The 17,128-nt window shown below is 35.7% G+C and overlaps 2 protein-coding genes across 4 annotated transcripts; one reads left to right on the forward strand and one right to left on the reverse strand.

The window, feature by feature from the left end:
• Positions 1-1,250: 1,250 nt before the first annotated feature.
• Positions 1,251-9,596, forward strand: LOC114727354 (pyridoxal kinase). 3 transcript variants are annotated; one of them, XM_028914057.1, is made up of 14 exons: positions 1,251-1,271; positions 1,586-1,688; positions 1,858-2,035; positions 2,416-2,509; positions 2,655-2,759; positions 3,732-3,815; positions 4,920-4,993; positions 5,378-5,442; positions 6,944-7,007; positions 7,694-7,759; positions 8,012-8,068; positions 8,771-8,815; positions 8,912-8,965; positions 9,186-9,596. In XM_028914057.1, exons 2-14 carry the CDS (start codon positions 1,621-1,623, stop codon positions 9,324-9,326), a joined length of 1,095 nt encoding a protein of 364 aa, XP_028769890.1. In that variant the 5' UTR covers positions 1,251-1,271; positions 1,586-1,620; the 3' UTR covers positions 9,327-9,596. The 3 variants fall into 3 exon arrangements, with proteins under 3 accessions (XP_028769890.1, XP_028769889.1, XP_028769891.1); XM_028914056.1 differs by lacking the exon at positions 1,251-1,271 and adding an exon at positions 1,290-1,478; XM_028914058.1 differs by lacking the exon at positions 1,251-1,271 and adding an exon at positions 1,292-1,478 and having other exon boundaries at positions 1,933-2,035.
• A 4,610-nt stretch (positions 9,597-14,206) lies between these two features.
• LOC114727353 (uncharacterized) lies at positions 14,207-16,247 on the reverse strand. The gene is made up of 3 exons (XM_028914054.1): positions 16,215-16,247; positions 14,653-14,762; positions 14,207-14,562 (listed from the first exon to the last, which is right to left on the reverse strand). Exons 2-3 carry the CDS (start codon positions 14,760-14,762, stop codon positions 14,346-14,348), a joined length of 327 nt encoding a protein of 108 aa, XP_028769887.1. The 5' UTR covers positions 16,215-16,247; the 3' UTR covers positions 14,207-14,345.
• Positions 16,248-17,128: the final 881 nt, after the last annotated feature.

Raw genomic sequence — 17,128 nt, forward strand, 5'->3', positions numbered from 1 at the left:
TTTACAAAAATGAGATTAGGTAAAAGTCAGGTAGTGTAATGTGATTTATATTTGGGTTGGCTTTTGTAAAAAAGATCAGTTTAAGAAGTTAAAATTTGTTTAGATGATTAATAAAAAAATAAATTTAGATGTAAAATGATTGAAAAGGATGTAAACTTTATTGAATGGTACATATTTATATTATATGTTTATAATATGATAATTGTCAGAGAAAAATTAAAATTAAAATTATAAAAATAACAATAGTTATTTTTTAAAGAATAATAAATTTATTTTTTAAAAATGATTTTATTATTCAAAAAATAATTTTTTAATATTAAAAACTAATTGGCTGGATTTTAAAAAAAAAAAGAACTCACATCATGCATTCTCTCTCATCCCTGACTCGTGGGCCTCACCTATCAAAATGTCTGGTGGAGAAGCTTTTTTAACCAGCAGCAACGAAGAAACTAAAAACAGGAGCTTTTGAGAAAAAGTTCGTTTTTAGTATAAGTCTATCTTCACGGCGAATCCAAACATTTTTTTTAAATAAAAAGTTATTTTTTTCAGTTTTTTCCAGCGGAAAAGTCAATTTAGAGGCTTTTATCGTGATCCCAAACACACGTCTATCATTCACGAGCAGGAAAAAAGATCTCGTTTCATTATAAGGATGTGGGAATTCCCAATCTCCAAACTCAGGTTCCCCTTTTACCGACCAAAAGTATTTGTACCCTCGTCTTCCTCCTCCTTTTTTTTTTTTGAAGTAAACTTGTTTAAAAAATCCACCATTAAAAAATTTATTGTCCTTTCACCCAAAAAAAATTTATTGTCCACAGATAAATAAGAACCTAGATAGTTGTAACTATTTTTTAATTATATACATCACATCTGTAGCTATATAAATGAAACATATAAAATTAAAGGCAAGTTATACATAATTAAAAAAGAGTTAGAAAATAGATTAAAAGGGTGTTTGGATATCTTGAAAAGTGCTTCTTAGAAGTATTTTTTACAAATCTAGATAAACTTCTCCATATATTTACTTCGTAGACTGTAAAATCACTTCTGAAATCATGATTTGGTTTCTATTCAAATACTCCTAAAGTTTGACGTCAGCATTAAAATTCCTTCCCAAAGTACCACAAGTTTTGTATCGGAAGATTTTTCAGATTTCCCCTCCCATTTTCCCAAGATCATAGATTTCCTCCTTCCATCTCAGTCCTTTCCGTCCCATTTAATAAGCTTCATGGCAACGATAAAGTCTCTGGGGCGAAGCGAGAGGGACTAGTTGGGTATGGCCCCATAATTCTTTAATTTTTGCTTGCATCAATTCCTCAGAAATTTATATTATAAACTTTGTATTATGCGTGTTTTCTTAATCTCGAGCTTAGTTTTTTAATCTTAGATTCCCCCCTTGCTGACCTTATCTTTTTGTTCTCACTCAAAATCTCAAACCTGCGATGTTGGTCATACAAGAAACCCTGTAATCCACCCATTAGGTACCCTGAAATCCACGCTGCTGATTACGCTGGCGGCTGAAATTGATGGCATTAATTATTATTAACTATTACTTTAATTAATTTCTTAGTTCTTAATAATTTTTCAGAGCTGGAATCAAGCGTACACCACGGTGCTCGTTTAATGTTGACGCAGTCTCTGTTCAGAAGCCGACCCTGGTTCAATTATCCCCGAGAAACTCTCATTTTCCGGTGAGGAACTATCACTTGTGATTTATATTTTTCCTGCCCTGTTTTTCACCTGTTGCTTGGTTCAAAATCGCATTGGAAAGAGCTTGAGCTAGATATGCGAAATGCAATTTGCTTTTTTTTTTTTTTAATTAACTCTTAGCTTTTGTTCTCGTTTATTTCAATCCTGTAGTTTCATTGTTCGAAATTTAAGGGCGAAGAGTTCCAGAAATTCAGACATGGCGCCACCGGTTCTTTCTCTTTCAAGGGCGAAGAATTCCAGAAATTCAGACATGGCGCCGCCGGTTCTTTCTCTTGCTCTTCCGTCGGAGACTGGTCGAGTTCTCAGCATTCAGTCACACACTGTGCAGGTTTTTATTGTCCCATTTCAAATAAGGCCTCCTAATACTTTATGAACATGATATACAGGATTGCTTAATTAATATACATCAAATGTGTTTGTAAGACATTGCCAAGAGTTGGATCCTGAGTTGTTCTTGCCAGGCGAAAAAGGTGATAAAGCATCAAAGGGCACTCCTTTGGTAATTAATTTGGTTGAATGAAAAATTATTGATGTTAATGAGTTTTTCAACGTTGTTAGATCATGCTGCCTCTTAATAAACAGTAGAATTCATCATATCGGTTTTCGATTGCTATTTCTAGTTTCCTCTTGGCGTAATTCTGCATGTAGGATGCATGCACCGCACTGAAGAATTACCTTGACAACGTAGCCCCTTGCTATTCTTCTTAGGGTTATGTCGGAAATAAGTCAGCTGTCTTTCCGCTACAACTTTTGGGCTATGATGTGGATCCAATTAACTCTGTGCAGTTTTCGAATCACACAGGCAAGCTGCTTCTATTTCTTCATTCAGTCTCTGGACTCTGACTCTTTGAGACCTGATTTGTGGTGCGATGACATTTGTCAATCTGAATAAGTTCAGACGTGTTATGATTTTTAGTAACAGTGAACTAGACTTGAGGACCATGCAGGGTATCCAACCTTTAAGGGTCAAGTTTTGAATGGAGAGCAACTCTGGGATATTATACAAGGCCTTGAAGCAAATGAATTATTGTTCTACACTCACTTATTGACCGGTATGTCAAAAAGTGTCCTATATGTTTTATTAATACTGAACTGTATTCCACTCTTCTCACCTCTGGTGAAATTTAAATCAGCATTATGGCAACAGATGTTAAGAACATCACAATATATAAAAGCAATTGGCTAGATCACTACGCTGCGCTATGCCTTATTCTAAATTCCTAAACCAACAACCAATGGTTCCAGCAAATCCAGTTTCAAGCTTTAGACATGATTGTGAGACCGTATTATCCATGAGGGAATTGAGGACCGTTGAATTAATAAAGGAGGTAGGTTGCATATTTTCCTTGGACGGTGGTATTTCTAACCATGGATGAGTTAACTGACATCTTGCTGGTAGCTTTTTATGAAATGCTTCTGGTGCAGCCACCTGTCATAGAGATGAGGATGTAGTACGTCTAGCATTAGACTTGTCAAGGGAGTCAATGATTGGATCTGTTTAGGTCGTGTGATTTCTCCTCGTGATATTTTCTGTTGGTGACAGTGGATGGAGGCCACTTTATTTTAAATTTATTTAAATGTTTCGCTTAATATGAAAGCCTCTCTGCAGGTGTATGATCCCTTCTTGTTGGTTTTTTTTTTTTCTGGACTGTTGAGTAATGTGGAATAGTGGGCCCTATTTCTTGCTTTGGGTGTAAATGGAGTGATGCCTGCTGCTATCTTGGTAGTAGATAATGGGGTGACATTTTGCTGGTTCCTCGTTGCTTTCATGATATATTGGGATAGAATGGGAAGGTCTTAAGGTGGAATGATCCTCTTGCTGAGACCTGTGATGTTGTCATGATGACTTTTGGTGGTAGCTTCCATTATTTTTTTCTATTGGTGCAGTAATTCATACATGTAGATGTTATCTTCTTTTTCTTCCCCAATGCAACCTTGAATTTTATTGATATACATCAAGATAATTCGAATTGTGCTGGATTATTCTGCAAAAGTCTACCCCTACCAATTTTATGTATTTTCAGGTTATATTGGTTCAGCTTCTTTCCTGAACACTATATTGGAAGTTGTCAGCAAGCTTCGTACAGTAAACCCTGAACTTACATACGGTAAGATTTCTGAAATTACTAAAGCGCAAGGGTAATCATCACTTCATTACCGTTTGAGGCTCAACCTTGCTCTGAATCAATGTTAATTTATCCTGAGTCCCGATGTTTCAAAACTCAAATTAAACCAGGGGGACTAGTAGAACTGCGCAAATCAAACCATCAATTGTTGGTTTGGTTCCATTTCAACCTTAGTGCATCATCATTGTGTGAGTCAATAAATCTGAGCATGGGATAAATACACAAAAAATACTTCATACTTGTGGTCTTCAGAAAAATCTGCACCAACGATTTGCATGCATGGTGTATCAACGATTTGTAATTCTTAATCCATATAATTGTTCTTCAGCATCCCTCTCTCGCATTATTAGTTTCTGACATTCTTATGCTTTTGTAACTCTTACCAGCTGCATTATAACAGTGTACATAAATTCTCTTTGTTCGCCTCTGCTTTCAAACTACAAGACCTAACATTTTATATTCTAAAGCATCAATTAAGATTATTTAATTTGAACACAGGCGCATGTCGCTTTAGCTAAAAACAAACTATTAAGATTTGGAGGGGGCTGACATTGCAAATTATTAACGATTTAATGTATAATAATATTCTTTTACTAAACTGTGGTGCCACCCGAGTTACACCCCCTGTGTGAAAGATGATAAAGAGTCTGTATGCTTTTTTGTCTGAGAAACTCGGGTTCATTGTTAAGTTCAAACCATCTTTTGATTGGTGTAAACTCTAAATCTTACAAAAATTGAGTGGTATTGAAATAAGACACTGGACTAAAATAGAATAGGATGATGTAAAACTACTATCATAGCCAACCAATAAAGGACCATGCCTTTATCAATGGATAAAAAGGCTCAAGAAAATCACGTTCAGAGAACTATCTTCGTTTAGATCTCCAAATGCTTGAATTTGACTCTATAGCTCTGTCTACCAAATAATTATAAAAAGGAAAATGACCATGCCTTTTTGTAGTCACCTAATAATTCATGCCTTTACAGTCTTCAATTCTTCGTCGGAGCTTCACTTTATCTTAGTTCTCCTGGGGAAGTATTGTTTGCATATCTGTATCTTTTCTAAAGTTTGTATTTTCTTGTCAGTATGTGATCCGGTGATGGGTGATGAAGGAAAGCTTTACATACCTCAAGAACTGGTATCAATTTATCGTGAGAAGGTAAGAATGATCCGCAAAATTTTGCTGGAGGTGCATTCCAGCAGTATATACATTATTAAGAGTTAGATTAGATTTTGTCACTTCCTTGGCTGAATCGTGTAGACCCAAGTCACTAATAATTGAAATTCAGCTTTTAACGCATGTTTCTCTGTCCTATGTATGAGATGGTATTAGCAAAATTTACTTTTATATGGTCCATTCTCTTCCCCCCAAATAAAAGGGAATATATATTGACTATGCAGTTATACATGTCTTGGTGTAATCACCCATAACATGTCATCATCCTCCATCTTGAGACTGGAAGGGGGTGGATGATATGTGGTCCATTCTTATCGTAGAATTTCGTTGCTTGTTTTAGCATCTGAGTGACTCAAATTTTGTTAGGTTGTTCCAGTAGCTTCGATGTTGACTCCCAATCAATTTGAAGCTGAACTGTTGACAGGGTTCAGGTAATCATATAACAACTGAGATTGGCTAAATTTCCCCCCAGTTTTATGTGTTCTTTATTTTCTGTCTCTTCTAAGTTCTGATATATTGCGTGGCTGGTACTTGGTAGCATAGCGCTATGCTTTGCCTGTTATATTGTTCAGTATATAATACTGAACGTAAAAGAATATTCAATAGGACTTTGAAGTTTTGCGGTGGATTTGGAATATACTGTCGATTATCTTCAGTGAGCATCAAGTTTGCCGGCTTGTCTTGGAGCAGGGGTTAGCTATGAAGTTTGGAGACATTGACATTGGAGATAAACCTTGAAAAATGTTCCAAAGAACAATGAGAAAATGAAGGTTATAAGCATGTGGCAATCCTAAACAAGTAGTTTAATCGAGTTTGGAGAGAGTGTATACAAAAAATAAACGTGATATTAATACTGCCATGAGATTTGTGATAGATGTTTGTAACTCTGACAGGAGAGAGAAAGAGGGAAGGGAGGGAGTTGAGAGATAATTGAGAGAAACAGGAAGGAATTGAGAGAGAAACGGGGGAAACAGAGTCTGAGTAATGCGCACTGAATTATTCACATCATAATTTGAATACAACCTAAGTGTATACTCTATATATGGGTTCAATACCTTTCAACTACTCTTATGGTCATTTTCCTAATTAACTTCATAACTCCTATTCCCGTCACCTACGTGATTACAATTATACAAATTTTTGAGACTAAGGAACAAAAATTGTTGGACCCAAGTTCACGAGTACATGCCCAGGCATTGGAAAAAATGAAGATTGTGACCTAAGGCATTTGAAACTCAAAGAACACGAGCCTAGTGAAATAGAATTGGATTGGACATTTGAAGAGTAGACTTATTAAAGAAATTATGGCCTGCTCAATAGAAGTTCCAAATCCAAGGATTGGACAATGAAGGACCACACCCAAATGTTAAGGCAACTGATAACTGCATTCAGGAGAAAGGGGAAAAGAAGAAGAGTGAGCCAAGTCCAGTTACATTTGATGAGATGAATGAGTCCAAGTATAAGTCTATTTTGGATGTTGAGTTGATGGTGGTGATTGATTAAGTCCCAAAAAAAAAGAAAAAAAGAAAAAAGGAGCATAAGGTTCCTTTTTTTTTTTTTTTGGTAGGTGAAGGAGCATAAGTTTCTTTGGCAATGAACTCCTTGTTGGCTTGAGGATTTTCTTTTAATTAATTTTATTTTTTTTATTTCTTAGGGAGTGCACTATGGGGATTGACGAAGTGACTGGAAATCTCATGAGCTAATTTTTATTTAGTTTTCTTATCAACGTTATCTTGTTCTTTTTTTTTTTTTTTGGGTTTTATTTCCAAATTATGTAATTTTTTGAAAAATAAAAATGTTAACAAGTGATTGAAACAAATTTCCGTAGACTAATTTAAGTTCTTCAATATTGTTTATGTTTTACTTCCACACCATAATGCTACTTCACAATATTTTTGCTGTTTGCTATCTAAGCGCTTGCAATTTTAACAGGATTCAGTCTGAAGGAGATGGCCGGAAAGCCTGTAACCTTCTTCATGAGGCTGGACCTTCAAAGGTTTGCATTTGTGCTTGCACCTATGGAAGCCTATGTTCATATTTTTACTCTCTCTCTCTCTCTCTCACACACACACACACGCACACACGGACACACCCACACTGAAATCTTTTCTGTTCTCGAATGTTTTCTTTTCCTTTGGAAATGGACTTCTGATCTTGATTCATGCTTTCTGAATTGTCTATCTGAAAGGTGCTTCTCTCTCTAAATCCTATAAACTTCTCATGTGGTCATCCATTGTAACCAATCAGCTGCAAATGTCTCATGCTTTTTGCTACTCCTCCGGTCCTAAATGTAAGACCCTTATACTAGTGTATATAAGGATCTTATATTTAGGACTAGAGGAGTATAATGCATCACACACTGGAATCTAAGCTGCGTGCTTAGGGGGAACGAATTTTCACTTATTGAAATACCACATGCAGTGTAGCAATCTAAGCTATATCTGTTTCAGTTCACTTATTTGTGTAATAAAATTCCATCTTAATGCTCCCCACAACGGACAAATCCATGGCTCAAATCTCTGTTACACGTGTTAATTATGGGCAGTAGAAACTGAACTGTCTCCGAGATAATGTTTGGGTTCTTGCATTTCACTGTAGTATAATGTCAATAACTTGTCTTTACTTAACATCACATGTAACTTGCGTACAATGGATGTCAATACAAGTTCTGTTGCCTTCCAGGTTGTAATTACTAGCATAAGTATAGATGGCAGTCTCTTCCTAATAGGCAGCTATCAAAAAGAAAAGGTAGGTATATCTCATGTACGATTCCATTCAATTTTCAATTTCTGATATTTGAGCGGTTATGTTTATTTGAAGTGTTTACTTTTCATAATTACCCTGCATAATATAGTTGCTTGTATCTTGACAGTCATAAACAATCTTTTTCCACAACTTTTTCATACATTTTATATTTTATATGCTATACTTTCGATTTCTAAAATCCTATCTGCCTTCCATTTGACAATGGCTTATGATTGCATTACCTTTATGTGGCAGGGACAGCCTCCCAAACAATTTAAGATCGTGATACCCAAAATTCCAGCTTATTTCACAGTATGAATACTTCATTGCTGTAAATTTATCGTTGAATCTGTGCTGAAATCCATCAGATTGTTTTTCACAATGCAATGCTATAATTGTTTTTTCGTAAAGGAAAGTGAATGTCACTGTTCATTCAACCACGGATGATTTTTAGTTGAACTGGTCCATAGTTGAGTGCTGTATGACGTATGGATCTACAATTATCTATTTTTCCCCATTATTTTCAGAGTTCAGGCTCCAATTTATTAGCTTGACAGTCCTAATAATGAGATTTTTCTGTTGTTCCCATGAAATCAGAATTGACAAAGATTTTAAGAGGCCTTTACCACCATCATTTGTAAATTTATGACTGGGCCATCGATCCCTTCAGGGGCATCTGATAAAATTGGGATGACTTGTTTACCGCAGATTTCTCTTTCATCACTGCCTGTCTGCTGCACCGAATGGAAATACAAATAATGCAATTAGAACTGACAAGTTAATGCTTCCAAAAAAAAGGGGGCAATTTCAATGAACTTATTTGATTGTTCTTACAAAAAATTAAAGAAAGAGGGGATTGCAACGTCATTTGAGGATTTCTTGACATCACCTGTTTGTTCAGAAATTTATATGATAGTTTTCCTAAAATCTTATTCTCTTTAGAGTTTCATCCATACATAGAATTACTGGAGCTTACTTTTTTCCTTTTTTTGTTATGCTTTTTTATTCTCGTAGGGAACAGGGGATCTCATGACTGCTCTTCTTCTTGGTTGGAGCAATGTACTGCTCATTCTTATTTATCTTATGGCTTTAATTGTATTCTTTATTGCCTAGTAATTCCATAATATTCATAGAAAATCTCTTTCTGCGTTCTAGAAATACCCGGATAATCTTGAGAAGGCTGCAGAACTTGCGGTATCAAGCCTGCAGGTATTTGTTTTATTTCTCAATATTATGATTCATTTTATTCATCCCTCGCAATATTGCGGAGCGTTGCCTCAGAAATGGGGAGTCCTTCATCATTTGAGATTTTTCATTTTTCTCTGATTCTTGATTCTCTGTCCTGCAATGCCGTGAAATTCGGTTTTCTTGATTTCAAAACTTCTGAATGATGGGTGATTAATATTTTTTGTGCCACCAAATCATGCAGGCACTTTTGCAGAGGACAGTCAATGATTACCGAAGAGCTGGACATAATCCTCAGTTAACCAGCTTAGAGATCAGATTAATTCAAAGCCAGGATGATATTCGTAGCCCCCAAGTCCTATTTAAAGCTGAAATATACAATTAAATTGGTGATATGACCGCCTACGATATGTGATCTTTGCTTTCTCGTTATAATATTCAAGTGCTTCCAGAACTCCAAGCTGTACGGTATAATGAAAAGGAAAGATGGTTTATTCATATTTGTTCATCAGACACAGAAAATAAATTTGTGATATGTTTAGCAACAAAGGCCTACAAAAAGTAGACTTTACTTTGCTAGGGTGACAATGATAGAATAACTGCTGATATGATTGGCAAGAATTAAGTTATTATACATAATGATTATTTACAAAAAGGGAAATCGACAAAGAAATTAATAATAGAATTTAAATTGGGTGGTTTAAATGAAGAAAAGTTATGTGAGTTATTTATGACTAGAAAGTACTTAATAAAGTGAAAAGAAAGCTTTATCATTGTTACAAGACCAATAATGCGATATGGAAATGACTGTTAGGTTTTATAGGGATACCATGGGTATAAAGTGGGATAACTGATATGAGAATGTTTAGATAGATGTATGGTCATACAAGAAAAGATGGGATTGGAAATAAACATATAAGCCAAAAAGTTGGAGTGACTTCTATTTAAAAGAAAATGGTAGAAATTTTTTTGAAATGATTTGATCACGATTAAAGACTCTTTGGATTTGTGGATAAGGAGGGTTGATTAAATTGAGTGAGATATTTTGATCAACAATTTTCTTAAGGATTTGGTCTTTTGTAGAGCTTAATGGTATCAAACAATTCATGGAACTGACTCTACCTAACAGGATAAGGTTTTATTGTTATTGTATATAATGATCAGTGTGGATCCTCTTTTGAATAGGAGAGAATCTAAAAAATTCTAATGCCAATGTTTGAATCTTCTCTTGGACATCAAGGTGGGTCATGGGCATAGAATTTGGATCTTGGCTTGATCCCTTTTTACCACCTCTCTTCCTTCTCGTTCAAAAACCCTTCCATATGAGTTAGCAGATGTCAATAACAAAGCATAGAAACTAGAAATGTTTTCTCGATCTAGATGGTAAGCCGCACATCCGTTTATGGTTTATTAGTTAACGGATGTTTGTATGAATTAACGGTAGTAATACTTTTCCACTTACGAATGCTTTATGGGCAGATGTACGTCTTAACTCCATAAATAATGTCCAATTCGATTCTCATTGATGCTACCATTGTGAAGGATCCAACATAAAAGGGAACGAAAGCAAAGAGTAATGAAGTCTTGAGGTAGCACAATCTTTCCTACGCAATTCCTTGAAAATTTGGAGTGCAGCGTTATGTTGTTTTAATAGAAAAACAACCAGGTTATAAGGACTAGCAGAAAGAATTAATCCCTCACAATCGAATGAATTAATATTTGAATTCATGTTAGAAGAGGTGTTTACATTTAGTGCTTGATAGTCGCTCAAATAAGATTGTCTCTAATCGGGAAATAATCATGCATAGCCAAAAAAAAAAAAAGGGTGTATGTGGGTCACTGATGTAACCTGTATTATTGAAAAAAACCAATAGATAATCTCTTCGAGTCTTTGATCTGAATAGTGAGTCTCATGAATCACCAATAGGATAATTCCTCGGTACAGCAACTCAACAATGATAAAGACCGATTATTTACCCCTTGATTTAAATATTTGGACAAATGCAAAATTTTCTTATGTAAATTATCATTTTCGTTTGCTTTCCATTCCTTTTTCTATTTCAGAGCGGGTGGGTTTTAGATTTTAAGACTACCAATAAGAGAAGACAAATTAATATATATTTTAAAGAAAATTAGTTAACTCTGTAATTTTTTGTGCTCTCATTTTCTAATATCAACCAAGATTTTTGCAAAAGAGGAACAGAAATGAGGAACATTAGGAAATCATCAGAATAATGTTAACATAAAATATAAAATTTATGACAAATTACATTACTTATAAGCAACGACGCATAACTTATTTTTTTAGACATTGTGATAATATACAAGCGCATCTAGTTGCACATGTAAGTGACTTTTACCTTGCACATACTTTTATCTCTTTGAGGTGTAAAAATAGAGATACTAATATTATTTTTTTTGGAAATATTTCTTTTTAAAATTTAATTCTTGCCCAAACATATGGGGAAAAAAAAAATTAAAACTGAGTTTTTTTTTTCAAAAAAGAAAAAGAACCTGTAGAAAGCATGATTGTTAGTCGTATTTTATCACGGTATATCGTTATTTGTTGATGAGTTGCATTTCATTATCTTTGATCTTTGATCTTTTTGGTTAACAATAACAAAAGAAGCACTAACTTATGACTTGTAAGAAGTATAATTTACTACTAATTTATATGCATTTAAATTTGGTGGAAAAATATGCATTTGATTATTGTTAAAAAAATTGATAATATAGATATTTTTCGGTTGAATTACATTAAAAATGTTAAAGAAATTTTTTGGGGTAATAACTTGTTTAGAATTTTTCAATTCATAAAAATTCGCAAAAATTAAATAAAAAAATCACTCGGAAAAAAAGTAATGGTTTTTTCACTTTTTACCCCTCTTTAGTGGGGAGTATAACGGAAGTTCACATTTCTTCTCAGCAGAATTTATTTGGAAAAATGACATTGAGGTCCCACAGAACAAAAAATACAGCAAAAAGGTCTCCTGAAATCCCATAATTTTTTTGAAGTCCCAAAGGGACTTAGATGCAATTTTCAGAATCTGGAAATTACCCTCTTGCCCTTGCTTATGAGATTCGAAAATGCTGAAAGGAGATTAGAGCCTCTGTTTTTTGTTTGACCGGAAGAAAGCTGAAACCCTGTTGTGCTTTTGTGCTGCTGGAAATCCGGTGACAACCCATCGCGATGCTCAAATTCCCCTCACAACCCGCCGAAAATCGTGAGCCTTCGTGCTGGTTGGTGTGTGTTGTGATTTAAGTTGGGTGTGTAGAATGATAATGGGTGCTCTGTTTTTGGGTTGTTTTTTGGGTGGTTTTCCTCTGTTCTGACGTTGGTTTAGTGGCAAAGGAAGAAAAAGATGAAGGTTAGTGAGGGTAAAACCCTTAGCACGAAATGGGACTGTGTTGTCAATCAGGCCGCGATTGTTGTCAATGTGTGCCGCTACACTTGTCAATGTAGCTCTTTAAGTTGTCAATGACAGTTGCGTGCTTCTTGATGCAGGTTTAAGTTACTGATGGTATTTCAAAGCTTTTGTTTTTGGTTTAGGATTCAGAAGTTAATGAATGGAAAAGCTGTGTTTTTGGTTGGTGTGTGTTGTGATTTAAGTTGGGTGTGTAGAATGATAATGGATGCTCTGTTTTTGGGTGGTTTTCCTCTGTTCTGACGTTAGTTTAGTGGCAAAGGAAGAAAAAGATGAAGGTTAGTGAGGCTAGAAACCCTTAGCACGAAATGGGACTGTGTTGTCAATCAGGCCGCGATTGTTGTCAATGTGTGCCGCTACACTTGTCAATGTAGCTCCTTAAGTTGTCAATGACAGTTGCGTGATTCTTGATGCAGGTTTAAGTTACTGATGGCAAGTACGTCTGGAAAACATCTATTTTGCTTTGTTCACATAAGGGGAAAGTTTATAAATGATGGAGAAGATAATATGAGATATGTGGGAGGTAGTGTAAGAACAACCAATGTAAAGGAGGGCACAAGTTATGAAGAATTGAAGGAAATTATATCATCAATTGTTGGAAAAGAAAGCAACTCATTTCTTTTGAAATTCTCAGTTGTGTTTGATAAAAAAACTTTTGTGGAGTTGGTAGATGATGATGGGGTGGAACATTTGATAAAGTTCAATGAAGAAAGTGGTCATGTGTATGTCGAAGAAAATGAAAATGAGGACCACATAGAAGCAACAAGGGATAATACAATGGAGGAGCAAGATGTGTAAGTATAGTTGAACAAAACTGTAAATGGGTGTGAAGGGAATTTTTTGTAAATGGATACACACCAATAGTTAGTTTCTCGTAATTACATGCAACCCCTGTGTTTTTTTGGGATGGGTTGTGAAATAGGTGTAGTTTCATGTATATGAAGGTGTAAATGAAAGTTGACTATGAATTGGCATGTTAGATTCTGCTGTCATTTAAGTTGTCATACCTGCACCTTGTATTGTCATTAGACCTGTTATGACTTATCAATAGAGCACTGTCACTTGTCAATTAATTTGCTGATGTAAGTTGTCAACAATATGAATTCAAGTTACATAACTTGTTTTAGTAACATATGATATTTTCAATCACTCTGTCATATTATATTTTTGGTTATTTGTCATATATAATCATTATTAATGAAGTGTCAATGGTGGCACTGTGACTTGTCAATGGTGGCATAGTGACTTGTCAATCATGTCCTTAAGACTTGTTAATGGTGGCGCTGTGACTTGTCAATGGTGGCACTGTGACTTGTCGTTGGTGGCACTGTGACTTGCCAATGGTGGCACACTGACTTGTCGTTGGTGGCACTATGACTTGTCAATGGTGGCACACGGACTTGTCATTGGTGGCAAGATGACTTGTCAATCGTCGCACCGTGACTTATCAATGGTGGCACTGTGATTGTCAATGGAGCACTGTGACTTTTCACTGGTAGCACTGTGACTTGTCACTGGTAGCACTGTGACTTGCCAATAGAGCAGAGTGACTTGTTAATTGAACATAACTCTGAGTAACACCTTCTGATTAATTATATTTTAATATAAATATTACTTAACATTACAAATAAATAACACCTTCAGTTGTAAAAATTTTGAATATCAATTGTTAATATCCACATATTCATTTGTTATATCACTTGTCATTAACTCATGTTATATTACTTAAATATTACATAAATTTGTCGATATCAATAAAGATATAAAACAACAAAAATAAAAAATGTGAGTTGTCCCCAAGAAATTGGTATCATAACATCTGATAACAAAGATAATAATATTATAAACATAATTTGATCAGTTTGTTACAAAAGGACCTATTGACCATTAAGCTATTGCCACTCATGGCTCACACCCTTAGGTGCCAATCATCTCATAACACATCCTGGCATAACAGAACAAAAAATTAATGGACTCCTCTATCTCCTCCTCTTGCTCTTGTTGAAGTCCGATAGCATTGACATCACTTCATCCCTATGTTCATTTTGTGGATGGGTAACCAACCACCACAAACAGCCAACCTTCAACTCTTGCAATTCATCATTGGAGTATCGTGGCATGGTATATCCTGCAGCATCACGAACAGTGCCATCCCACTCTTGTAGCCAAGAGAGGACATGAACTCCACATGAATCACTGCCAAGCAAATTCAATATGTAAGCAGCATGCAATTTTTATTGTGAACAAACACAACATAACACAATCAAACAGAACAACTACACTCACGTATCATTCTGCACATAAACTTTAGCCCATTTCACTTCGTTGCCAATTTTGTCCTCATTGGCAAACAACTCTGGCTTAACAGCACGCAACATCGTATGGAAACAGTTCATCTGCAAAAAAAAAAAAAACACATAATCAAAAGGTTTACTAACAACACAGCATCCAGTGACAAGGGACAGAGCATATTGTGACAAGTAACATAGCATCCAGTGACAAGGGACAGAGCATCCAGTAACAAAAAACAGCATCCACTAACAACTAACAGAGCATCCACTGAAATGACAGAGCATCCAGTGAGAAATGACAGAGCATCCAGTGTGAAGTAACAGCATCCAGTGACAAGTAATAGAGCATGTAGTGAACACAGCATGCAGTGACAACTAACAGAGCATGCAGTGACAACTAACATAGCATGTAGTGACAACTAACACAGCATCTAGTCAACTAAGCATCCACTGACAACTAACAGAGCATGTGATGACAACTAACACAGCATCCAGTGACAACTAACAGGGCACGTGATAACAACTAACACAGCATCCAGTGACAACTAACACAGCATCCAGTGACAACTAACGCAGTGACAATAACACAACATCCAGTGACAACTACATAGCTGCAGTGACAATATAAGAGTAGTCATTGACAAGTATAACAGCAGCAAATAAATACACACAGTCTGTGTTGCCATAAAGTGTTGGGATTGAAGTGCCCTTTATTCGTCCTCTTTTTCAGACGCAATCATCAATATGGAAATAGAAATCCCCAAAAGGAATATAGTAACCACTACAGAGCATACAATCTTCACAAATACTTTGAACTCCAAGCAAGGCATATCAACTATTCAGCCTCATTTTTGTAACTTTAACAATCCACCGTGGTGCTCAAAATCCACTCAGTGTGCCACCATTGGCAAGTCAAAATGCCACCATTGACAAGTCACTTGCCACCAATGACAAGTCCGTGTGTCATGATTGACAAGTCATAGTGCCACCAACGACAAGTCAGTGTGCCACCATTGGCAAGTCATAGTGCCACCAACGACAAGTCACAGTGCCACCATTGACAAGTCACAGCGCCACCATTAACAAGTCTTAAGGACATGATTGACAAGTCACTATGCCACCATTGACAAGTCACAGTGCCACCATTGACACTTCATTAATAATGATTATATATGAAATAACCAAAAATATAATATGACAGAGTGATTGAAAATATCATATGTTACTAAAACAAGTTATGTAACTTGAATTCATATTGTTGACAACTTACATCAGCAAATTAATTGACAAGTGACAGTGCTCTATTGATAAGTCATAACAGGTCTAATGACAATACAAGGTGCAGGTATGACAACTTAAATGACAGCAGAATCTAACATGCCAATTCATAGTCAACTTTCATTTACACCTTCATATACATGAAACTACACCTATTTCACAACCCATCCCAAAAAAAACACAGGGTTGCATGTAATACGAGAAACTAACTATTGGTGTGTATCCATTTACAAAAAATTCCCTTCACACCCATTTACAGTTTTGTTCAACTATACTTACACATCTTGCTCCTCCATTGTATTATCCCTTGTTGCTTCTATGTGGTCCTCATTTTCATTTTCTTCGACATACACATGACCACTTTCTTCATTGAACTTTATCAAATGTTCCACCCCATCATCATCTACCAACTCCACAAAAGTTTTTTTATCAAACACAACTGAGAATTTCAGAAGAAATGAGTTGCTTTCTTTCCAACAATTGATGATATAATTTCCTTCAATTCTTCATAACTTGTGCCCTCCTTTACATTGGTTGTTCTTACACTACCTCCCACATATCTCATATTATCTTCTCCATCATTTATAAACTTTCCCCTTATGTGAACAAAGCAAAATAGATGTTTTCCAGACGTACTTGCCATCAGTAACTTAAACCTGCATCAAGAATCACGCAACTGTCATTGACAACTTAAGGAGCTACATTGACAAGTGTAGCGGCACACATTGACAACAATCGCGGCCTGATTGACAACACAATCCCATTTCGTGCTAAGGGTTTCTAGCCTCACTAACCTTCATCTTTTTCTTCCTTTGCCACTAAACTAACGTCAGAACAGAGGAAAACCACCCAAAAACAGAGCATCCATTATCATTCTACACACCCAACTTAAATCACAACACACACCAACCAAAAAACACAGCTTTTCCATTCATTAACTTCTGAATCCTAAACCAAAAACAAAAGCTTTGAAATACCATCAGTAACTTAAACCTGCATCAAGAAGCACGCAACTGTCATTGACAACTTAAAGAGCTACATTGACAAGTGTAGCGGCACACATTGACAACAATCGCGGCCTGATTGACAAACCAGTCCCATTTCGTGTTAAGGGTTTCTACCTCACTAACCTTCATCTTTTTCTTCCTGCCACTAAACCTAACGTCAAGAACAGAGGAAAAACCACCCAAAAA

Source organism: Neltuma alba, unplaced genomic scaffold (genome assembly GCF_004799145.2).
Source record: "Neltuma alba isolate B1F8T4 unplaced genomic scaffold, ASM479914v2 tig00012466_pilon, whole genome shotgun sequence".
Taxonomy (NCBI): domain Eukaryota; kingdom Viridiplantae; phylum Streptophyta; class Magnoliopsida; order Fabales; family Fabaceae; genus Neltuma; species Neltuma alba.

What these genes read in the sequence shown, in the direction of transcription:
- LOC114727354 (XM_028914057.1), top strand. Translation starts at nt 1,621, where the DNA reads ATGTTGACGCAGTCTCTGTTCAGAAGCCGACCCTGGTTCAATTATCCC. An exon ending in TTCAGTCACACACTGTGCAG is followed by an intron (nt 2,036 to 2,415) that starts GTTTTTATTGTC and finishes TATTCTTCTTAG; the next exon opens with GGTTATGTCGGAAATAAGTC. An exon ending in ATGAGGCTGGACCTTCAAAG is followed by an intron (nt 7,008 to 7,693) that starts GTTTGCATTTGT and finishes GTTGCCTTCCAG; the next exon opens with GTTGTAATTACTAGCATAAG.
- LOC114727353 (XM_028914054.1), bottom strand. Translation starts at nt 14,762, where the DNA reads ATGAACTGTTTCCATACGATGTTGCGTGCTGTTAAGCCAGAGTTGTTT. An exon ending in GTTTATGTGCAGAATGATAC is followed by an intron (nt 14,563 to 14,652) that starts GTGAGTGTAGTT and finishes TTTGCTTGGCAG; the next exon opens with TGATTCATGTGGAGTTCATG.